Source organism: Mus musculus, chromosome 10, assembly GCF_000001635.26.
Source record: "Mus musculus strain C57BL/6J chromosome 10, GRCm38.p6 C57BL/6J".
In the NCBI taxonomy this organism is placed as follows: Eukaryota; Metazoa; Chordata; class Mammalia; order Rodentia; family Muridae; genus Mus; species Mus musculus.
This window is the reverse complement of record NC_000076.6, coordinates 78,161,702-78,185,394: the sequence shown is the minus strand read 5'-3', so window position 1 is coordinate 78,185,394 and position 23,693 is coordinate 78,161,702. Positions and strand designations below refer to the sequence as shown.

Genomic DNA, 23,693 nt, shown 5'->3' with positions numbered 1-23,693 from the left:
TGTTTTGCACGGTTACAGGCGAGTGTGTGACGATTTGCTCGCTTTCTCAGCTCCGGACTGGGCTCTGCATGGAGACCTAGAACTTAGCTCCATTCTCCACCGTCCTAGCGGTCTCAGCTAGTTCACCGCTACGCAGCGCCTGCGTAGAGGCAGGGTGGTGGCGGGAGTGGGGGTGAGGGAGGGACGGGCGGGGCTTCCCAGGACACTAGGGTTGCGGCTCCGCCCCGGAAGTGCGCGTTTTAAGCGCCGGAGATTGTTTGTATTCCGGAAGTGGTTGCAGTACGGTACCCCACGTGTGGTTCCAGGATGAAATTCGCTTACCGGGTGAGCGGCGGGCCGGGCAGGGGCAACGGGAGGGCGATGGAAGGTTCCGAGGACGCGGGAGAGACCGAGGTCGTTGTCATCTCGGCTGCCTGTGGGAAGCACTAGTGGGTCGACCCATCGCAATCTATTGCTCCTGGTTTATACCAGGAGCTCCGGGCTCCTACCCAACAGGTCTCGGGCTGTACCCAGCCCTGTCCAAACTCCTCTTGCCAGACAACACAGCAATAGCTGCTGAAAGGCTCTTAACAACAAACTTCAAGCAACACCCAGCTCTCTACAGGGCCGCCAGTTCTTGGAGCAGTCTCGACAGCGCTCCTCTGCTGATCATACCTCTTAGGAGCCTAGCTCTGCCTGGTGTTATCTCGTTGCATAGCTGCCCACCTACACCCCAGATCGACTCCTGCCTTAGTTAGCCCAGGCAATCCCAGTAAGCAACTACCCTACTGCTCTGCTGGGCTTTGCAGTGTTTGGACATCTGTCCAATTGCCTATGTGCCGTTTCTATGTGGACATAGAACACAAGGCTCGGGTCTCTACACCCAGCTGTGTCTGCTGGATGGAGATGCTTGCCTTTGATAACTGAATGGATACACCGGGGCACTGATACTTAGCACGGTGGGCGTGGTGAGCATCTCCTGCAGCCCTGTTCACTGAAGCAGCTTCTCTTAGAATGGAGATCCTGTGCCCTTCTGTGCCTGGCAAATGCTTCCTGTCTTGGGAGTATAGTACCATTCAAGGGAACCCTGGGCTCCTGAGAATTAAGTTGGGTTCCTCCTCTGCCCAGGGGCAGGACACACCTATGGTCAGGTACTTTACTACCTATGCCCAGATGCCTCTCATCACCATTTCAGAGAGCTGACGCTGTGTTCTCTGTGTTAAAACTGATTCATTTCCTTTGCAGTTCTCGAATTTGTTGGGTACGGTTTATCGGTGTGGAAACTTAAATTTCACACATGATGGAAATTCTGTTATCAGCCCCGTGGGAAATAGAGTCACTGTGTTTGACCTTAAGAAGTAAGTATGGGGAGACAATGTTAGCAGGGACGTTATCCTCCGTGTGAAGGCTAGCCATCCTCTTTGTGGCTTGCAGGACTACTGGATTTAGGAGGACACAGGTCATGGTAGAGTTGCCTGCTGAGGTCCTCGTTTTTCATTCTAGTATCTAGAACACCAGCATTACTCTTAAAGGGAAAGGAAAAGTCATGTGCCTTTTGGCTGTTGGCTAGCAAGTAGGGGTGGTGGCAGATAGGAAGGTTATCTCAAAAGGTGAGCACTTACTGTGGGGGGAGGGGCGGCTCTAAGGGCCCCAGGACAGGTGGTTTGGAGAGTTCAGGCTGTCTTGGGTCCTTGCTCAACAGCCCTGATGGTTCCCACCTTCCCTGCTGAGATTAGGCTTAGCTTTGCTTGTCCCAACAAATGTGCTGTGGCTCCTTTTCTGACTAGGAATGACTCAGCACTTGACTGTCTGAACGTCTGTAGGCTGATCCCCTCTAGCCTGGGCAAGACCCTCCAGTTCTTCTGGCCACTGTGCTCCCATTAGCTTCAGTTAGCTGGCTAGTCCTAGACCTCCGTTACCAGACACTGTAGGCTGGGCCAGCAGTATAACCTACTGTGCCTGCTGTCGATGGATTACTGGGTCTAGTCAGGTCTTCTGTGTCACTGTCTCTTTAAATAACATCTCAGGGTCTCAGAAGTAATGAGAACCTGTTTGTTAAAGAAGACTCAGACCAAAAAAAACAAAACAAACAAACTAGGTTCTAATTGCGACACCTATAATGGTGCCTCCAGCTCAGTCAAACCCTGCTTTCTTCTCCTTCTATCCACTTCTGAATTTAAGAACATACAGCCTTTGCAAGTGTGCTACCCTTAACTCGAAAAGGTCAATACCAAGACGACCCAGGAGGGCAAGGAACGAGCTGTAGCCTAAGGGGCCCTACAGCAGGAGAACCAGCTGCTAGTCCATCTCTGGCCCTGCCCTCCCTATCCGAGTGTCCGAAACCAACTGTGGGCTGGGTTTTTTGTGTTTCTTAGCAACAGATCCAACACATTGCCTCTGGCCACCAAATACAACATCAAGTGCGTGGGGCTGTCCCCAGATGGTCGCCTCGCAATCATCGTTGATGAAGGTAATCAATGTTGGTGTGGGCAGGCACTGGGGTGGCCCTGCACCCTCTGGGCTGTGAAGCAAGGGCATCGCCTAGGGTCAAGTTCAGCTTCATAGCACAGGTTCCAGCAACCCACGTCCTAGGGTGGACAGGCAAGCTGCATCTGGGGTCCGGTGGCTGTGTCTGGGGTTCGGTGGCTGTGTCTGGGGTTGGGAGGCCACAGTGTCACTCTGGCCTCTTGCAGGGGGTGCTGCTCTGCTGGTCAGCTTGGTGTGCAGGTCGGTGCTCCACCACTTCCACTTCAAGGGCTCCGTGCACAGCGTCTCCTTCTCTCCCGATGGCAGGTAAGAGCATCTGTCGAATGCAGGGCACCCACCGGTCTCTGGCCAGCTATTTGTTGGTCCCCAGTATCACATGTGACCCCGTTTCTCCTGCAGAAAATTCGTTGTCACAAAGGGCAACATTGCGCAAATGTACCACGCCCCCGGAAAGAAGCGAGAGTTCAATGCGTTTGTTCTGGACAAAACCTATTTCGGGCCCTATGATGAGACCACATGCATCGACTGGACAGATGACTCCAAGTGAGACTGGGGAGGGCACCCTTGGCCGTCTGTCCCTGGAGAATGCGGTCTTCTTCCATAAGTTGTGGCTGAGTTTTTAAGTGCGCCATGAGCCCATTGTAGTTTGGTCCAGCCTCTAATGGCAGGACTGAGCTCTGCTCTTAAGTAAGGTCTGTAGTGTTTTCCTTCTCCCGTTTACCACTGGAAACTTCCTAATGGGATGCAGATCTTAATAGAAATAAGAATTTCCACTCAGGAACACACAGGCCAGCTATGTTATCCAGAGCTGCTGCTGCTGCTGAGGCCTGTCTTGGGCCTGACTCACCATCTAACTGTCCTTACCCTGGAGGCATCTGTTTGTTTCTGGCTTGTCTTGGGATCTGAACCCTGTCTCATGGGGAGAGGTTGGTGGTAGTCAGAGGACCTCCCTCATTCCTGTACCCTGGCCAGGCGTCCAGCAAGCACAGAGCCAAACCCATAATGTCAGTGCCCTGCCATTGCACGGTGCCTTTGACAGCAGCAAGCCCGTCCCATGCACCTGACTGTGTGGTTAAGAGAAAGCCCTAGAATCTCAGGTTGCATCCAGGGTAGAAGGAATTAGATGCCATACCCAGAAAGACTCACAGGCATAGGCTCGAGTTGTCCTCTAAGTCCCTTACAGGGCATCAGTGGTCTCTTGACGTCCCTCCAGAGGGAAGCCGTGAGTGGCCACAAGGGTAGCGGCCCCATCATGTGCCCTAAGCAGGTGTCTCTATTCCAGGTGCTTTGTGGTTGGAAGCAAAGACATGTCCACCTGGGTGTTTGGAGCTGAGCGCTGGGACAACCTCATCTACTATGCACTGAGTGGACACAAGGATGCCATTGTGGCCTGCTTCTTCGAGTCCAACAGCCTAGATGTACGTCCCTTACCTGTACTTCCCTGCCCGGCTGTCTGAGCCTTCGTGAGGCTAGCCTAGGGGTTCTTTCAGGACTAGCGGACTAGCCCTGGCCCCTGCCTCGGTGGAAGGGGAGAGAGGGGTGGGACTTAGTAGAGCCAGAATCCAAACACCAAGCTTGAGGGGCACCTTGATCTAAGGGCCTGGGCATTGGGCGAGTGACCTGTTTCCAGTCTATCTGCTTCCCTTGCAGCTATACTCGCTCAGTCAAGATGGAGCCCTGTGTGTGTGGCAGTGTGACACACCCCCTGAGGGCCTGCGGCTTAAGGCACCCAGGGGCTGGAAGGCAGACATACTTCAGAGGGAGAAGGAAGAAGAGGAGGAGGATGAGGAGGAGGGGGATCGAGAAACCACCATCCGAGGGAAGACCACACCAGCGGAGCAGGAGAGGGTCGGGAAAGTGAAATACTCCCGACTGGCCAAGTAGGTCTTACAGCTTTTCTGGTTTCTTCACTTATTTGGTGCTTGTTATGTGCCCGGCTCTGGCCTTGGCCCTGGGGACATGACACCCACTGGGTTTCCATTGGAGGGATATGGGGGGACTTGTGGGGTGGCTGTGGCAGTGTAGTGGGGCTGTGGTCAAAGGAACATTGCCCTCGGTCAACTCTGTTTTGAAGACACCTGGCTTTGGATGAGAGCCACTGATAGAGAAGGGCAGGAGGGAGGCCACGATGGCATCTGAGCTGGAAGGTGACAGAGTGAGGGAGGGACAGGAAGAACTGTTCTCCCTTGTCACAATGCAGTAACAAAAGAGAGGGTCTGGATAGGCTTAAGGTCTCAGGATGTCCTAGGTAGGGTCAGGACATAGACTAAGATAGGGCGCATTTGGCCTCATCTTATCGGGAGAGCACCCACTGTGGTTGTGAGCAGGCGCCAATGTCAGCAGTCAGGAAAGAATTAGGGTGGAACCTGTGAAGGACACTCAGGAAGCAGATCTGGATCATCTCACTCTGTACTGTAGGGAGACCTGCGTGCCTCTCCTGCCCTGGGAGAGGTGCTTCCGGGTCACCTGCACATGCAGACAGCACCCCCTGGAGAAGCAGGCATGCTTAGAAGGGAGTGGTGGGCTAACAGCTGCCTCAGTACAGGGCACACCTGGCTCCTTATGTGCCTCTGTCCCAAGCTGCTGGGTGAGAGGGAGACCCAGACCCAACCCAGCCCCCGACCCTGTATCCTCCCCTGTGTTCTGCCTGTCAATCCAGGTACTTCTTGAACAAAGAAGGAGACTTTAACAACCTGACATCCGCGGCGTATCATAAGAAGACCCATCTCTTGGTCACGGGTTTTGCTTCTGGAATCTTCCATCTGCACGAGCTCCCAGAGTTCAACCTGATCCACTCCCTGAGGTGAGTGCGGCTCACTGGGATGCTTCTGTGCATGCGCAATGAGGTCCCGGGTGAATGGGCCCGCCCACAGGGCAGCTCCCCATTAACCACTGTGCCCTACATTTGAGTCACAGACCCCAGTCTCGGGTGTGAGGGTCGGGGTCCACTCTCTGTCCTGTGTCTTTCCATTCCATTCTTCATCTCAGGAAGACTGAGAGTGTTAAAAGTGTTAGTCTCTCCAGTGACTGCCGCCAGGTTCCAGCGAGCAGGGCCTGGGCTCTTACAGGAGGGGAGGGGTGTAGCGGTGGGCAGAATGTTCGCTCCTGTTCACCCTGCCCCCACTGTACTCTTGTCTGCCCAGCATCTCCGATCAGAGGGTTGCTTCGGTTGCCATCAACAGCTCTGGGGACTGGATTGCCTTTGGCTGCTCAGGTTGGTTTCCCTGCCCTACTGTAGAAGGGCAGCCGTCTGCCCAAAAGCCAACCTAAAGTCAAGTCTTGGGGCAAAGGTCCCGGTGAAGCTAGACTTGACCTTGTGGGACCTCAGAGTGCCGTGCTGTGCCTTCTGTAGTAGAAGCCTGCTCCCCTGGGGAGAAGAGCTTCCCACGGCCCATCTGAGCAGGAGTGTAGTGGCTCTAGGTGTGTATGCAGGAGAGTCAGTGTAGGCTACAGATGGGCCATCTTCTGAGGCCCACACTCATACTTAAATTCCAGTCTTCAGTGGCCCTTGCATATTGGCCTGCAGAGGTACCCACATCCCTGCCTAGCAGTCCTGGACCTACCTATCCAGTCTAGTCACCTGCAGGACTGCAGATGGTGTTTGCCTCGGCCATGAGGGGTGGGACCCACTTTCTGTTCTTGCTTTTTTGATTCCCATGCCCTTGGCTGCATTAGGCCTGTGCTCTAAGTGAGTGCTCAGGGTGAGTCCAGACCTGACTGACTGTGTCACAGGAGCGTTGGGATACACTGTCCCATGCCATGCGCAGGGGATGGGGTATGTGTGTGTGTGTGTGTGTCCAGACAGTAACTCCTGCTTTCCGGTGCCCACAGGCATGGGCCAGCTGCTTGTGTGGGAATGGCAGAGTGAATCCTATGTGCTCAAGCAGCAGGGCCATTTCAACAGCATGGTGGCCCTGGCCTACTCCCCTGACGGGCAGTACATTGTCACCGGTGGGGACGATGGCAAGGTGAGCACCGGGCATCATCGGGCTGAGCTCTGGGTAGGCTAGGTGGGTGGTGGAAGTTTGGCCTCCATTTCTCAGGCTAAAAGCCCCAGAGGGCCCCTAAAAGACCATTTAGTGGACTTTGAATGGAGAGGGTCCAAGTATCCCTGTTTCTGACTCTCTGAGAGTTTCAGTGCCAGCCAATATGTGAGGTGGCAGGTGCTGGCTGGGCCTGGCTAAGGCCGCAGTCACCTATGTTAGCACTCACAATGCCACCCTCACACCCTCAATCTCCATCTAGAGGTGACAACAGGAGCCATAGGGTACAGGGGGCTCTCCAAGCATCACCTGGTATAGCCGCTATGGCTGTGAGGCTGTGTTCATGGCTCCTGTGTGCTCCCTCTCTAGGTTAAGGTGTGGAACACCCTCAGTGGCTTCTGCTTTGTCACTCTCACGGAGCACTCCAGTGGGGTCACTGGAGTGACATTCACCACCACGGGCCATGTCATCGTCACCTCCTCCTTGGATGGCACTGTGAGAGCCTTCGATCTTCACAGGTGAGTCCTGCCTCCACGCGTGGGGGTGGGGGTGGGGCTTCAGGTCCTTCATGGAAAAAGCATTCAGAGGTACAGGTGTGTGCTGACGTCTCCCTGGACCTTATCCCTGTTCAGGTACCGGAATTTCCGCACCTTCACGTCTCCACGCCCCACACAGTTCTCCTGTGTGGCTGTCGACTCGAGTGGGGAAATCGTCTCTGCAGGGGCGCAGGACTCCTTTGAGATCTTTGTGTGGTCCATGCAGACAGGCAGGCTTCTTGATGTAAGAGCAATTTGGTCCCCTGGTCCATGTCCTTAGAAGGCTTGGGGGCAGGTGGGCAAGGCTGTCCCTACTTGAATACCTAGAAAATTCAGTGCAGCAGCTAGGGCTCAGGGACGTGGGCGCCAAGCACAGAACTCCTTGTAACAAGCAGTGACAGTTAATGGAGGGTTCAGCCCATCCTTCGGTGCTCCCCACACTCCTCCTCACAGCCCACATTAGTGCTCCAGCCATTCCCACATCTGTCTCTGATCCTCCGCCTCTGTAGGTTCTGTCTGGCCATGAGGGACCCGTCAGTGGTCTTTGCTTTAACCCAATGAAGTCTATCCTGGCTAGTGCCTCTTGGGACAAGACAGTGCGTCTGTGGGACATGTTCGACAGTTGGAGAACCAAAGAGACCTTGACTCTGACCTCTGACGGTGAGTCGGGGCTAGGGTCTGCAGATGGACTGGGGCCAGAGCTGGTTTTCTCCTGTTACCATCCAGCCTGATGTCCTCTAGTGTGCCGCTGCCTCCTTGATCCTAGTTGGGTTTTTGATGTGAGCTCAGTGGGAGGTGAGAAGAATGCTGGACCCCCAGACCCAGCAGTCCTCTCAGCAGCCCTCAAGGCTGGTGGCATGGCGAGAGAGAACTGGTCATTGAGTCCCCTGTCCAGCTGCGTCAGGCTGCGAGTCCTAGGGCTTTTTTTCATGCTCCCTGTTGCTTTCCAGAGCGGCCTTCAAGCTAAATCACTGAGTCGCTGGGAATGTCGGAGGGCGACCTGTGTGTCACTTGCAGGATTGGCACCCTGCAGCCCTGTGGTTGTCATGCTGTGCTGTCTTGGGAGCTCTTGTGTCTGAGTGGCACAAAGGCCACCACTTCAAACTCCCACCTCCCACCCCCCATGTCACCAGAGAACTGGGCAGTGGTGCTGGTTTGTCCCAGGCTGGTGTGTACAACACTCTTGCTTCCAGGCTCAGCACCGCTCTTGATGAATTCTCTATGCACCTTGGGGTTCCCTGGCCTCTTGGGCCTGATGTCCCTCCCTCTCTAGCCCTAGCTGTGACTTTCCGGCCTGATGGTGCAGAGCTGGCTGTGGCCACGCTGAATTCACAGATCACGTTTTGGGACCCTGAGAATGCTGTACAGGTGGGCTCCATCGAGGGCAGGCATGACCTGAAGACCGGCAGGAAGGAGCTGGACAAGATCACAGCCAAACATTCAGCCAAGGGCAAGTGAGTGTCAGCTCTTTCAGCAGGGGTGGGGCACGGCCAACCCAGGGCACCAAGGCCTCTTTGCTAACTTATATGCTAAATATGTTCTGAGACTGCCTAGTGCCTTGTAGAGGTAGATGGGGCCTCTGGTCTACGCAAGCCCACATCATTCCAACAGCAAGGAGATGCTGTGGGTTTGCTGAGTTCACTTGTGATAAGAGTTCTCCATTGGCAACCCATTGCCGTCTACCTGGTGTGTGGCTGGTGGCGGGCTGCATTTTCTGCCCCCTTGGACCCAACTGGAACCATGTGGTTCTTGGACCGATTCTGGGATGTCACAGGCTCCCTCAGGTGGTACCATCTAAGAAAGGAAAGGGGTGGTGGGCAGGTGCCGTCTTTGAGGGTCACGAGTGTACCTACTTTGCTGAGGTTGGCCAGGGAACCTTGAGCCACCCTGGTGTGATAAGTATTTGCCTCCTGGGGTGTCACTGTGGGGTGGTCTCTACCTGTTCCACTTGGCTTTTGAGCCCACATGCCACAGTGATTGGTGCTTGAGAAACTGTGTTTTCTACCCAGGGCCTTCACTACCCTGTGTTACTCTGCGGACGGGCAGAGCATCCTGGCGGGAGGCATGTCCAAGTTCGTGTGCCTTTACCACGTCCGGGAGCAAATCCTGGTGAAGAGGTTTGAGCTCTCCTGCAACCTGTCTCTGGATGCCATGGAGGTGAGTGGTCATGTGGGACATTTAGCAGGTGTTTTGGCTCCATGGGCCTTGGGTGGTCCAAGATGTTGGCACATAGGTGATGGCTATGACAAAGCAGGAAGGCTATGCTAGCCCGACTGCCCAGAAGAGCCTGGCATCTTCTCTGTCTGTGGGCCTGGTACTACCTGGTTAGGTTGCTTGGAGGACAGGAGCAGTCAGTGTAAACTGGCAGATTTATGGGCTCCTTCAGAGCCTGTAAAGGAGAGAACGAGAACAAAGGCAGGTCGTGGCCAGGCGTGATGTTCTGACTGTCCCTGAGCCTCTGTGCAGCCCCAGTGTTACAGGGCTGTGTCCTTACTACCCCTTGGGTATCCTCCTTGTTTACCACAGTCTGTGGCCTAAGCCCTCTGCATACTGTTTGCCTCAGGAATATGGGTGAGGCTTCTGAGTAGGCCTGTAGCTGCCTGCAGCTGTCTCCACCCCCCAACACACGCGCGCGTGCGTGCGTGCGTGCGTGTTGTTCCGTGCCCCACATCCTTGGGTCCTTACAGTGCCCTGTCCCTCCCGACATGAGTTTAGCTCTGAAGGAAGCATCTGTGGGTAGGGTCCATGTGTCAGTTCCTTGTGAGGGCACAGTTGGTGATACAGGCAGAGATGAGAGTGGTTTCTATTATTGTAGGAATTCCTGAACCGGAGAAAGATGACAGAGTTTGGCAACCTGGCACTCATTGATCAAGATGCTGGGGAGGAGAATGGGGTGGCAGTTCCACTGCCAGGAGTAAGGAAAGGTGAGCAGAAGTCCCCAGCCCTGTCCCCCACCCACTTTCTTGGTTGTTCCCTCCATTGGCGGTCTACCTGTTTCTACATTGGGACATTTTTCTGGAACCTAGAATGCCTGGGCTGCTTTAAGGGAGAGGGTCCCCACACATTTGTTCCACAGGATCAGTGCCAGGGGCCACCTAGGCAGACCATGCCAGTAACTGTGGCTCAGGAAGCTGGAGTACCTTTATGTAGGCTTCCCCTGGACCAGTCAGACTCACTGAGGCTGAGCAGAGGCCTCTGGGCCAGAAGAGCTGTCTGCTGGCCAGCGGATGCCCTCAGGAGCTTCTGCTCTTAGACCTGTATCCCGATGCCCAGCTCCACAGGGCCACGACACTTGTGACAGAGGTCTCGGGGCTGCTTCCCTCCTATAGAGCTGTTCTCTGTAGGTCCCCATGCCCATGACTTGGGCAGCACCGTGGACAGTCAAGTAAGTCCAGTGGTTTTTTCCTCCCCAGGTGATATGAGCTCCAGACACTTCAAACCTGAAATCAGGGTGACTTCTCTGCGCTTCTCTCCCACGGGTGAGCCTGGGTAACCCTTACTGTCACGTGCCAATTCCTATAGGTGCCAGGGCCTTTGTTCCTGAGGGCAAGGGCAGCTGCTGACAGGCTCTGGGCGTTGCTGTCCTGTGAACTGTAAATGACTGGCACATGTTTGCCCTGGTTCTCGGAGTGCACAGCTGTGAAACTCCATCCCTACCACTACAGTGGGAGCCTGGACCCTGCTCTTGGGGGATGACAGTCCAGGTACCCTTCCTAGGAGGCAGACTCTCAGCACCTCAGCTAGTGATAGTGCCTTACCCACCCTGCCTCTGACCCTCAGCGTGTTCAGGGATCTGCTTAGGCCTCAAGCCTGCTAGGTACATGTGTTCCGTTAGGGCAGGGCAGGGCAGGGCAGGGTCCTGAGCTGTGCCCTGCAGCACTAATGGAGAGGACAGACTGAGGTATGCTGTGTTGTTATCCTGTGTCAGGCACGTTCGGAGACGATCATCCCTATGTCCCACTTCCCACTGTGGAAGGTAGACCAGACATCCACAGACCACAGCCTGGGGCCCAGAGTGGTCCCATCTGTCCTGCCACACAATTCTGCAGCTTCTTCTTCTTTTTTTTTTTTTTTTTTTTTTTTTTGTGAGCCACTTCTCACTATGCCCAGTGTGTGGCTATGCCCTTGGTGTGGATGGTGGGCACAGCTGGACATGAACTATATGGCCTTCAAGGCTGAAGGTCTGCCCTGTTCTGGGAAGCCCACTGATTTCCTGGAACAGCCAGAGGAATTGGGCATCTGGGCAGCTGCAGCCCTAGAAAGACCATCTGCCCATGGTTTTGTTTATACCTTCTACAAAGCAGGGGATGAGTGGGCTTTCAAGGTTTGAGGAAGCCCCTTTGCTGCTTGCTCCACAGGGCGCTGCTGGGCGGCCACCAGCACAGAGGGCCTCCTCATCTTCTCCCTGGATGCCCAGATGCTCTTCGACCCATTTGAGCTGGACACCAGTGTGACCCCTGGACGGATCCGGGAGGCGCTCCGACAGAGGGAGTTTACCCGGGCCATCCTCATGGCCTTCCGCCTCAATGAGAAAAAACTGGCCCAGGAGGCCCTGGAGGCTGTGCCACAGAATGAAAGTAAGCCGGGGCCACCAGCCACACTTCGCTGCTGCAGAGGAGCTCCAGGTGGCTCCAGTCTCCCTGACAACTTCTTTGCAAACTGATATGGCTTTTCTTCTTCCTGCAGTTGAGGTAGTCAGCACGTCCCTGCCTGAGCTGTACGTAGTGAAAGTACTGGAGTTCTTAGCTGCCTCCTTTGAAGAATCTAGGCACCTGGAATTCTACCTTATATGGACTCAGAAGTTACTTATGTCACATGGACAGCGGCTGAAGTCCAGGTATAGACTGGGTTCCCCCTGGCTCTTCACCTGTGGATCAAGTGACCCAGCCATTTGGTCCTGGCCACAGGGAGGCTTCCCCTCCATGCACACACACTGATGGTGTCTCCTTTCCAGGGCGGGACAGTTGCTGCCTGTGGTCCAGTTCCTTCAGAAGGGCCTCCAGCGGCATCTGGATGATGTTTCCAAACTGTATGTGCCTTGGGGTTGGTGGGCGGGTAGGGTAGGGGGCTCGTGCAGCTGATTTTATCCCTGTCGTGTCTGATCTGGGGGCAGAGTACTCCAGTATCAGAGATGGTGAACTGAGTCCATCTGCCATGGGTGTGAGGGTCCCCTCTGGGTGTGGCTGATGCTTAACCACTTACCATGTACACTTGCCACTTGAGGCATAGTGAGAGCCCTTCACCCTGGGCACCAACATGTCACAAGTGTAGGGCCAGGCAGCCTGGCCTAGATTCTTCTGTCACCTCTGAGGGCAGTGAGAGGTGACCACAGGACTTGGGGCCAGGGAGCCTGAATTCCTGGGATCTGGCCTGTGTATTGCAGGGGTTTCCCTGGTGTGGCACTAATAAGAGAATAAAACTTGTATTCTTGGGACAGTGCTAGCTAGAATAACCTCAAGTGTATCCTCCTCCCCCAGCCTGCTCCTTCAGGTAGTTTTTGGTGGCCTGTGACCCATACATCCCCATATCATCTATCTGTCACTGAGCAGTTGCTATGCTATGTGTTCCTGCCAGGCTTATAATATGCTTGTCTGCTAGTCTCTCCATACAGAGTCTCTGAGAGAGGCTGGCACTGGGGCACTGTGGTCCCATAGCCCTCCCGATTATCTTTACAATGCTTCTCCAAGTCACAAGCAGACCCTTCCTCTTCGTGCCCTTTCCTTCCTAGAGTCCTGCCTGGCTGCAGGAAGACTGGTGTTGGAGGTGGCTTTACTAAGGTGTGGATCTGCTTAGCAAGGTGCATGGTGCCAATCTTTCCCTGGCTGGCGCGCCTGTGACTCCACAGCTCCTTAAGAGAGTACTCTTGCCCCTCCATCTCCTTCTGAGCATTGCTGCTGTCTGGTTTATGTCCAAGGCATTGGCATGACTGGCTTTGTGAGGTTTGCGAGGCAGCCCTGTATAGGTCGCATGACACCCACAAGTTTAATGTGCAGCTGTTCCTTTCTACTGGCTTCTGCCCCACTCATGGTTCTGGGAGATAGGGCCAGAAACGTGCCCTTTGTCCTGTGAATGTGGAGAATCAGCCCCCTGCCTCTGTCAGTGGAATGCCTCTGTAATGGAAGGGCCAGCAAGGAGAGCAGGCCAGATGCTGCACTACACCGGGTAGAGCTGGAACTGAATTAAGGAGGGAATAAGTTTTGGGGACAGCTGCACCTGATCCTGCTGGTGGCAGCCGAGCAGGATGCTGGTGCTGACCTAACGCCTTCTGTCCCCAGCTGTGACTGGAACCGCTTCAACATCCAGTACGTGCTGGCAGTTTCCAAGCAGCGGGGCATGAAACGCACCCTGGAACCTGTGGACACAGAAGAGGACTCAGATGCATCTGATGAGGACAGTCTGCACCTACTCAGAGCTGCAGGTGAAGAAGAGGAAGAGGAGATGCTGATATAGAACCATATATTTCACGGCCTGATTGGCTGGAGATGAAACCACTGTGCTCCTGGGCCCAGGAAGTGGGAGGTGCCAGAGACCCCGAGACCCTCCAGCCCGGACTCTTCCTGTGAGACTGCTCATGCTGCCATGAGACAGCAAGCCAACCTTTCAGGGCCGGGACCAGGATACAGCGGGCACACTTATGCTTTGGGCCCAGAATGCTTGCGTTGTGGATGGCCCTGCACAGACTTCCTAGGGAAGGTTTAGAAGTGTGGACTTGCAAACTTTCTGTCAGAGTTATTTATATTTTTAATACGATGCTCTAAGGATGAATTTCGGGTTGGGAAGAGCTTTTTTGTAAATGTGAGGACTTTGCTTCTCAACTTTGAGTTTCCGGTGTTTCTAATGTGTCCTGGGTGAGACATTGTCTTCAAGTAAGCAGGGAGATCGGTGACTGCTCGGGCCTGTGGCCCTGATATCTGTAAGTAGTGAAGAAATGGTGTGTGCTGGGCTGACCCCAGCGGGTGGCTGTGACAGCCCAAGGCTGGCCAGGGAAGCTTGGACTGATCTTTGCCAGTATGTACAGGTTATGTGGGAGAAGGGACATGCCTGAGTGGTGCTTTACCGATACTTCCTGTTCATGGGGTTGACCAGGCCCAGCATGTCACTCGCCAGTGAAGAGACCCACAGGTGCCAACTCATGCTGATAACTATTCACTGGCCTCTGTCCAGGCCACAGGAATGGATCTGTGTGGCACCTGGTGCACTGAGAGCCATTAGCTGTCGCACCCTTGTCATACTCAGGATACACTGATACTATACTGTCTTGGTCACCTGGAACCCGCTCAGGCTTGAACACCGTTATGGGGAGAAGCCAGAGCTTAGCCTGGTGTCGCCAGGTTTCCTGTTCTGCAGAGCATTTCTCTGTGTAGCTTGGGGTAGAAAAGGAAACTGCTTCTTATGTGCCCAGGGACAGCCAGGCCCCTGGCCGCCCAGACAAGGACCCGCTTGTTTTGGTGCCATCTTGGGATCCCCATCTGCAGTACAAATACAGTTTTATGAAGCTTTACTGGTTTTGTCTGTGTGTGGTATGAATGTGGAACTGAGGGCCCAGGGAAGGGCAGGCAAGTAGTGCTGAACCATGCTTCAGCCATCACCATACATCTCATACATCTCATCCAGTTTAATTCTCATACCAGAAACTGGGCTCAGTTTGGAGTATTTTACAAGTCTGCTCCGTGGTAACCATGCCCACTCCACCCCTGTGGACAGCCAGATGCAAATTGCCTGACACTGCTCCACCCCTCCCCCCAACTACTGTCCCCTGAAACTGAATAATCCCTGACTCGCTGTAATGGTGTTGGGCCACCAAACCCACTTCTGTATGCTCCCTGGCTTCTGCATATACTGTGCATCCCAGGCCTAAATGTCTCCTAAATGTGAAAGGGTTCCCATCTTAAGATGGGAACACCCAGCAGCTAATTATCCCTAGGAGTTGAGAGAAGCCAGGTCACCTTTGACAGCCTTCACTGTGGCTAGGGAGAGGCAGTGAAACTCTGGGAGTTATCTGGTCATTACCCCGATGGACACCGGACTGTATGCAACTATAGCAATCACATTGATTCAAAATAGGAAATGGAAGGTACGATGCTCAGCTCAGCTCTTCACTGAATCGTGACTGGCAGAACTGTGGCCTGTGAGGAAGCTGCAGAGGTACCCAGAACACAATGGCAGGAGCAATTTACGATTGCACCGTGAGGGCGCGGGGCTTGCTCTGACCCCGTTATTTAAAATCAGTTTTTAGTCATTGCATAGACTGGAATTGCAATAGGTAGTCAAGGTGGCCTACACCAAGATGAGCGCCCTTCAAACATTAACTAGGCAGACCGGGCCGCTCAACAAGGTCGATCGCAGGAAGGTCCTAACCTGGCATACTTGCTTGCTTGCCCTCTCAAAACCGAGAAGAGGCGTGTCCCAGCTCGGTCGGTCATTGAGCTGGAGAAGTCCAGCCAACCGGTCTCTTAGGTGAGGGGGGGCGTGTCCTGAGATCTGTGGCCCCTCCCTCCCGCTAGTCCTCCAGGGAAAAAGGTGCTGGGTTTCCCGTACGCCGTCGGTCACTGCGCAGGCGCGGCCCCACCCACTGGCCCTCTCCAGAAAGGGGTTGTTACGCGCTCCTCCATTGGCCAGGCGCGACCCCGCCCCACGGCGCACGTTCTCCTGACACCACTGTGGCTGGCTGCCCTTCGTGATGGCTGCCGTCAGGGTTTTGGTGGCGCCAAGGCTGGCTTCTGCGCTCCTACCGCTCTCCAGATACCACCGGGCTCCCTCCCAGCGCGCAGCCCTTCACAGCTCCGCACCGCGGCCCGGGGCCAGGGTGGCGTTGGTGAGTGCAGAGCCAGACTCCCAGGCCGAGTGCCTTCCCTTGCTAGGTCCCCGCAGCCTGGGGTCGACCAGCTGTCCGCCCAAGGTCGGCTCTTGGTGGGGTTCAGCCTCCCCTCCCTCGGTAATTGCGTGTTGGGCCCTCGCCCTCGTCAGTGCCTCTCTTCCTGCAGGTGCTGTCGGGCTGTGGAGTCTATGACGGAACCGAGATCCATGAGGCCTCAGCGTAAGTCCTCAGAGTTTGTAAACACTCTCTTGGTTTAAAAGGCAGAAATGGCCAGAGGGTGACCAAGCGCAGTGGGTTCACATCGTGATAAGTCCAAAGCCAAAGTTAGCACAGCCAAGACACAAAAGATGCCACCCGGACCCTGGGTGAAGGCAGAATGCCTGGCAGCAAGCTGGGGTCTTGAACATACCCAAAATGCAACACCTGCGGAGTCAACAACCCTCGCTGCTCATCAGTCAGTAAAAGGATGCCTTGCCTACTTATTCTGGTTCTACCCTTACCTTGCAGAAGTCTGTAAGCGGCAGGAGCCGTGCCTTCGTAAAAGCAACTAGGTGTCCTATAAACTAGGAATTCCCCAGCACTTGGTGCCAGTCCATCTGTAAAATCGTCATGCTGTGAGGCCGGAGGACACATTTGGAAGTGATGTCTTTGTGGATTTTCTTCATATAGGATCCTGGTGCACCTGAGCCGAGGCGGGGCTGAGGTCCAGATCTTTGCTCCCGATGTCCCTCAGATGCACGTGATTGACCACACCAAGGGGGAGCCTTCTGAGAGGGAAAGCAGGTATGGGTAGGGAAAGGACCTTACAAGAGCCCTGTTCCCATGAGCAGCTCCTGTACTGTAGCCTTCCTGATTATGTGATCAAGTGTCTGTCCCTCAAAGCAACTGTCATCCGGCTGTTCTGGAAATACATGGCCATGGGCCAAATGTTTCTGACCTCCCCGTGACCGTTACAGGGGTAGCAGTAGCCTTTGGGTGTGAGGTGGTCATGCTCTGCTCTGGCTAGTCCCTGTGTGGTACTGTGTTCCCTTTATCTTGTTGCTTTGTTTTTGGCAGGGAGGGGTTGTTTGTTTTGTTTTGTTTTCCCAAAGTTTCTCTATGTAGAGAGACTGTCCTGGAACACACTCTGTAGACCAGGCTGGCTTTGAACTCTGATCCTCCTGCCTCTGCCTACTGAGTGCTGGGATAAGAGGCATACTCCACCACTGCCTCGGGTTTTTGTTTTTGTTGTTTGTTTGAGACAGAGTCTGTTTGGCCCTCACAGGCCTGGAACTCACTATATACAGACCAGGGTGGCCTTGGATTCCTAGAGATTCTCTTGTCTTTGCCTCCAAAGTGTTGGTGGGATCAAAAGCAGTTGACTCTATGCCCAGCACAACTACATTTTTTTATTTTAAAGATTTATTTATTTGTTATATATAAGTATGCTGTAGCTATCTTTAGACACACCAGAAGAGGGCATCAGACCCCATTATAGATTGTTGTGAGCCACCATGTGGTTGCTGGGATTTGAACTCAGGACCTTTGGAAGAGCAGCCAGTGCTCTTAACCACTGAGCCATCTCTCCAGCCCACAACATTTCTTATCTGAGGCTTGGTTGCAGGGTAGGGGCTGAGACTGAAAAGGTAAGAGAGAGGAACTGCAATTTAACTACCAAGGCTGTCTTTAGGGAGTTCCTCTTCTGTCTAGAACCCTGGCCCCTGAATCTAACCCCTCCCTCCTGTTGTACAACTGTATATGAGGTTGCATCTCTATCTGATGTTCAGGTGGCTTTGGGCATCCTGAAAAATGGCTTCTTAGGCAGCCCCTCCCTGGTGTGGAGGCCTGGATTCTGCCTGCTGTGGATACTTGGTGGGCCTCCAGTTCCTGCTGACCCCAGCCTACAATGCCTGTTGTACTTATAGCTCACTAGAATCCACTGTCACTGCCTCCAGGTGTTGCCTGGGAGTGCTAACTAGAAGCATCTAGTCTCCATGCTCACTTGAGGCTGTGAGCCAGTACTAGGGCGAGCCCACCGCGCTGCCTGTGTACCAGCCATGCTTGCACGTTGATCCTTTGTGCCATCTGCTCTTTCCAGGAACGTTTTGGCAGAGTCAGCAAGGATTGCCCGAGGCAAGATTACCAGCCTGGCTCAGCTCAATGCTGCTAACCATGATGCTGCCATTTTCCCAGGAGGCTTTGGAGCTGCCAAAAACCTGTGCGTGTCCAAGAGTAAGGGTCTACACCACACATGTATCTGCTCTTTTACAAGGGGTGGGCTGGGGGCATTTCAGCGAGATCACCAGGGCGATCTTTGCTTCCTCCTCTGAGCCTTCCAGTGCCTGGAAGCTGTCAGGGTGGGCTGAGTGGCTTGACCTCCGTGCTGGGAGTCAGGTCCCCAACACGCTCTGCTGCTTGTCCTTGCAAGTGTCGGCTCTCACACAGAGCTGTTCTCCCTCTGTGCTGCTGTGAGGAGTGACAATGGCCCCCATAGGCTCAATCAAATGTTTGAAAGCTTGGTCCCTGTTTGGTGACACAGTTTTGGAAGGATTAGAAGGTATGACAGTGTTGGAGGAGATGTGTCACTGGGGGTGGGCCTTGAGGTTTCAAAAGTGAACTGTAGGTCCAGTGTGTGTGTGTGTGTGTGTGTGTGTGTATCTCCCCATCCCTTCTTCCCCTCCGCGTCCCTCCTTGCCGCCCTCCATCTTGTGGATCAGATGTAAGTTCTCTCAGCTTCTGCTCCAATGACATGCCGCTTGCCTGCCCGCTTCCATGCTTCACACCATGGACTAACCCCCTGAAACCATAAAAGTGCCTTCTTATTCAAGTCACGTTGATCACAGTGTCTCTGCTTCACAACTGCGTGGCATCAGGAAAGAGAAAGAAAGCCCTTTGTGCTTTGCTGTTTGAGCTGTTGCTGGGGGAAGTCGCAGATACATTCAAGGAGGTCCTTTCCACGGCTCTTGTTGGTTCTTTCTTGAGCATTCATGGTACCTCCTTCAGCAGGGCCCTGCCTGAGAGGTGCTCACCCAGCTGGTTGTCAGGGAGAGCCTTGAGCAGGCTCTGCAATATCCCCAAGGAATTTCACTGAGTGTCCTGCTCCCAGAAGAGAGGGACACAAGGCTTTATGCTCTGAAGTGTCACCAGTCCACCTTTCTTGATCTGAACTCTCTGACTAGTTTGCAGGGCCATCAAAATGTCTCTTCTCAGATTCTGCACACCTCCAGCCCCTTTGGGTAGCACCCACCCGCTCCCCATCCTGAAACCAGCGAAGCCGGTAGTGACAGCCCTGAGTCCTCTGTGGCCCATCCTTATAACAGCATGGCATGGGATCGCTGGATTCTGACTTCCATTGGGACCCCTGTTTCCTGGGCACCTAAGCTGTCCTCACCACTTCTGCTTGCCACTCCTGCCTGGTGAGAGCCACATCTGTCTGCACAGCTGCCTTGTTCACTTAGGAGTTGGGCTCAGGAGTGTGAGAGGTTCTTGTTGTTGAGTCTTTCTGGCATTTAAGGAGTCTGAGCCTCTGCACCCGTGTCTGAGCCCACTAACCCCTGTGGGGAAGCCACCATCTTCATTCTTTCTGACCTTTACAGAAGAATGTCAGGTCCTAGTTCACGGGCTGCTGAACCCACGAGACCATGGTGCTAGTTGGTGGTGGCCTCTGTCACTGAAAGGTAGCAGCGCATGTGGCAGCCGGTGGAAGAGCCTTGGTGTATACACACAGTGAAGGGTGACTGAGGTTTAGCAGGGATGAGGTAGTGGGTGGCTGGCTTATGAGCCTGGTGTCTGGCAGGTGATGGGTTTCACGTGTGTATGTGCCAGGTTTCCAGCTGGAAGCCGGTTGTTCCAGGCACTACGGCTGGCCTTGTGTATCTGCTAGAGAAGCCCTACGTATGTGCATCACCGCCAGCATCCTGTTGGTGCTTTGCCTGATGTATTGATCTGTGCTTTCCAGCTGACTTGAGAACTGTTCGGCAGTGGCGTAGACTCCACATGGCGAACAGGGCGCTACGAGTCATGCCACTTGCCAGTCTGGTGGCTCAGGTGACCTGTAGCCTTGCTTGTCACCTGTTTTTAACAGTGTCAGAGAGAAAGAGACAGGGAGAGATTGATTAAAGGGTGAAAGGATTTGGCGAGTCTGGCTGACAGAAGTCAGCACCTGATGGTGAACCTGGTCCTTCAGTGCCAGACCTCCAGGCCGTAGCACAAGAGGGCCCGGAAGCTGCGTTCTGACAGAAAGGCGCTGGGCTCTGCCAGGTTGCATTCTCTAAGGATAGGTAATGTCCCACCTCCTCAGCTGCCCTTGGCCTTCACCCTCCCAGGAAGAAAAGGGAGACTAGGCAGACACTCGGCGTGCTAGCGGCTGCTACTCTCTTCAGCTAACTGTGTTTCTTTTTCTAGAGCTCCCTCTTTGAGGTTTTGTTTTTGTTTTGATGTCCCTGGATTCTGAAGGCAGAGTGCAGTCACAAATCGGCCCCCCTCCTCTTGCCTTCCACCCTGCTGGCTGGCTGGCTGGCTGGCTGGCTGGTGAATTGGAAGCTAGAGAAGCCATTAGGCATTCAGTGTGATAGCAAGCTGTTCACCTGGCCTGTGGCCACACTGGGCAGCTCCTCAGGTATGCGGTGGGCCACTCAGATTGTGGGGACACTTGATGAGGGCAGCCTCTCCTCTCGCGGCAGGAGCACATTCGCCGTGGACGGAAAGGACTGCAAGGTTAACAAGGAGGTAGAGCGGGTCCTGAAGGAGTTCCACGGGGCCAAGAAGCCCATTGGGTAGGTGCCGCGCCGGGTTCAAAAGGAGGGCAGGAATCTGTGGGAGTCCCTGACAGACTCTGCTGGCTCTCAGTGTCATCACCAGCGCTGGAGCCCAGTAAGACCAGCAGCAGCCTGTGAGGACTGGTGGTTTGGGAACGTGTGTGGCGGCTGCAGTGGGGTGGGATTGGCCCCTGGGTCAGAGCTAGAACATCAGGCACAGCTGCCCACCTCCTGTGGGTCAGGGCAGCTCCCTTTTTTCTGTTGCTTTTGAGTCTTACTGTGTAGCTTTGACTGGCCTGGTACTTGCTATACAGACCAGGCCTTGAACTCAGAGATCCATCCACATCCTGAGTGCAGGGATTATCACCTGTGCCACCATGCCCAACCAGGGCAGCTCACTCCTAAGGGTCGTGGTACAGATCACAGGTCATGCAGGGCTGTTTCTTGCACTCTGAGGACTTGTACCTGGACACTGTAGAGCCGTGGTTCTCACCCTTCCTAATGCTACGACCTTTTAATACAGTTCTTCATGTTGTGGTGACCCCAGCCTTAAAATTATTTCACTGCTACCACATAACTGTAATTTTGCTGCTGTTAGGAATCGTTATGTAAATATTTGATATGCAGGATAGCTGATTTGCTACATTTGTGAAAGGGTTGTTCAACACACACCCCCAAGGACTCGTGACACAGATTGAGAACCGCTGCTCTGAACAGTGGACAGCAGGTGGCAGTGTAGAGTTTGGCTTCCCAGGCCCTTCATCTTCCCCTTAGCCATCTCTGCCCAGAACTACTCAAGTCCTGATGCCCAGTGCCATAAATCTGAAGCAAGACTCTCAAACCTCACCGTCTGGGGACTAGACCATTCTCAGTCCTCCCTCAGTGTGCTCCCTATGCTCACACACACAGTCCTCCTTCAGTGTGTGCTGTGCTCACACACTCAAGTCCTCCCTCTCAGTGTGCTCCCTGTGCTCACACACTCAAGTCCTCCCTCTCAGTGTGCTCCCTGTGCTCACACTGAGTCCTCCCTCTCAGTGTGTTCTCTATGCTCACACTCATTCCTCCCTCTCCATGTGTGCCCTGTGCTCATACACACAGTCCTCCCCTCCTCGGTGTGCACCCTGTGTTCACACACTCAGTCCTCCCCCTCAGTGTGCTCCCTGTGTTCACACACACAGTCCTCCCCCTCAGTGTGCACCCTGTGTTCACACACTCATTCCTCCCCCTCAGTGTGCTCCCTGCACTCACTCAGTCCTCCCTCTCAATGTGCGCTGTGCTCACACAACTCCTCTGACTTTTCAGCTTATGCTGCATCGCTCCTGTCCTCGCAGCCAAAGTGATCAAAGGTGTGGAGGTCACCGTAGGCCATGAGCAAGAGGAGGGCGGCAAGTGGCCTTATGCTGGAACTGCGGAAGCCATCAAAGCCCTGGGTGCCAAGCACTGTGTGAAGGGTGTGACCATATCCTTTCTGGTAGCTGGGTGGTGCGGTTGGTATCAGATAGCACATTAGGCTTGCCCTTCATTTGGTCCTCGAGGGTACGGTGACAGGCAGCCATCCCTACAAGAGTTACTTCAAGGGAACCCCTGGGCAGGAGAACAGGGCCAGCCAGTGCCATGGGGCGTGGCTAGCTCATATGCCACAGGCAGGCTTCTCACTTGGCTGAGGAGGATCCGTGTTCCTGCACCCACTGAGACCTGTCAGCCCTGAATCAGCCTGGAGCACACAGCTGGACACCTGAGCCCCACAGGCTAGAGAAGGACTCTGTAGCCTAGAAGACTAGGAGCTGCTTGCTGGTGACCATAGAACGGAGCTAGAGCAGTGTGGGTGGGCAGATCTCCTGGTTCTAGTGGCCCCTCAGCTAAGGTGGCTGGCTAAGGTGTTTTACACCCCTATGTGGGGCCAGCATGCAAGCTGTCATCCATCGGGCACTGTTCCACCCCCAGACCAGTTTCTTCCTCCTGATGAGTACCTGTGAGTCAGAAGCTAGCTCCTCCTAAAGCCAGTGCCGACTTGTTGGCGTGACATCATCGAGCAGCAGGGGACTGGCAGGACCAAGGGTGGACGGGCGGGTGGGGCTCTTCCCGTGCGATGCCCATGGGCCCGCCAAGTGCTAGATTTTCCCTAACGTCTACTCACGAAGCTCATGTAGACCAGAAAAACAAGGTGGTCACCACCCCAGCCTTCATGTGTGAGACCGCACTCCACCACATCCACGACGGGATCGGGGCCATGGTAAAGAATGTGCTGGAACTCACGGGAAAGTAATGCCACCCGGACCACGCTTGGCCTCCGTGACTGTGGCATCCCCAGCCGGCGTGTGCTCCATGGCTTCAGCCCGGACACAGGAGCCGCTTAGCTACTAGGAGCATAGACACTTCCTGCCTGAAGGAGGAGCTTAGCCTCTGTATGTCCAGCCTGAGCTTCTACCAGCAGGAAGCTCAGGGACCCTCCCTGGGCCCTGAGCAGCAGCAGGAGCTTCATGGGGTGGGGAGGGAGGGAGCGGGCTTGCCTCACTGCGTGTCCCCATGGAAGATCTAAGCACCTTTCCCAGAGCCTGGTTGAAGGACTTAGGTTCTCCGATCCTGGGTCTGATAGGTCAGGGTACTAAAGCTTTAAAAGAAGAAACCAGTTTAGGTTCTAAGTCGTCTGATAACCAGAGGTGCCTAGTTTGTGGATAAAGAAAAGCTCTCTGATCCAGAGTAAAGACAGCTAACTAAAGCCACGGGGATTCTGTAGTAGGTCCCTGTAGCCACAGAATAAACTCTTCCGCACGATGGAAACTCCTTTCAGCTATGTCTCAGGCCTTGTGAAACTAGTGAACGGTACCCAGTGACATGAGTTGTCAGTGAGTCTCGGCTCTGAGTCGTCAGGAAAAGGGAGAAATCACCGATTGTGGGTCCCTGGAAGGGCCTGCTGGCTGGGTCTGGGAAGTTGCCCCAGGCTGTGAGATTGTATAACCTGGGTAAAGAAGGAAAGTAGAAGACAGTGGTGCCCTGGTGTCAGACTGGTCTGTCAGAGGTCTGTCCTTCTCTGTTCCAGAACATTCTCTTTCAGAGGGCCAGGCAGCCTGAGGGTCCCTTGGCATTGGTAGCAGTGACTACTACAACACTGGCCCTCGGTGAGAACAGCTGTTCCTCTAGCTCAGTTATGTCA

General features: G+C 54.3%; 2 protein-coding genes across 4 annotated transcripts; both read left to right on the top strand.

Moving 5' to 3' along the window:
- The first annotated feature begins 223 nt into the window (after positions 1-223).
- On the top strand, positions 224-14,486 carry Pwp2 (PWP2 periodic tryptophan protein homolog (yeast)). 2 transcript variants are annotated; one of them, XR_001779417.1, is made up of 21 exons: positions 224-324; positions 1,225-1,337; positions 2,355-2,449; positions 2,673-2,772; positions 2,866-3,009; positions 3,749-3,884; positions 4,117-4,346; positions 5,126-5,269; positions 5,610-5,680; positions 6,298-6,434; positions 6,819-6,967; positions 7,082-7,229; positions 7,495-7,645; positions 8,259-8,439; positions 8,995-9,142; positions 9,801-9,909; positions 10,399-10,464; positions 11,344-11,562; positions 11,672-11,822; positions 11,940-12,762; positions 13,261-14,486. XR_001779417.1 is itself a non-coding variant. In NM_029546.2 (21 exons), the coding sequence occupies exons 1-21, from the start codon at positions 307-309 to the stop codon at positions 13,433-13,435; spliced, it is 2,760 nt and encodes a 919-aa protein (NP_083822.1). In that variant the 5' UTR covers positions 246-306; the 3' UTR covers positions 13,436-14,485. The 2 variants fall into 2 exon arrangements, 1 of the variants encoding a protein (NP_083822.1); NM_029546.2 differs by having other exon boundaries at positions 246-324; positions 11,940-12,014; positions 13,261-14,485.
- Positions 14,487-15,639: 1,153 nt separating this feature from the next.
- On the top strand, positions 15,640-23,329 carry Gatd3a (glutamine amidotransferase like class 1 domain containing 3A). Of its 2 annotated transcripts, NM_138601.3 has the most exons (7): positions 15,640-15,800; positions 15,970-16,022; positions 16,473-16,586; positions 17,881-18,000; positions 20,465-20,557; positions 21,842-21,998; positions 22,677-23,329. In NM_138601.3, the coding sequence occupies exons 1-7, from the start codon at positions 15,666-15,668 to the stop codon at positions 22,803-22,805; spliced, it is 801 nt and encodes a 266-aa protein (NP_613067.1). In that variant the 5' UTR covers positions 15,640-15,665; the 3' UTR covers positions 22,806-23,329. The 2 variants fall into 2 exon arrangements, with proteins under 2 accessions (NP_613067.1, NP_001351575.1); NM_001364646.1 differs by lacking the exon at positions 20,465-20,557.
- The last annotated feature ends 364 nt before the right edge of the window (positions 23,330-23,693 follow it).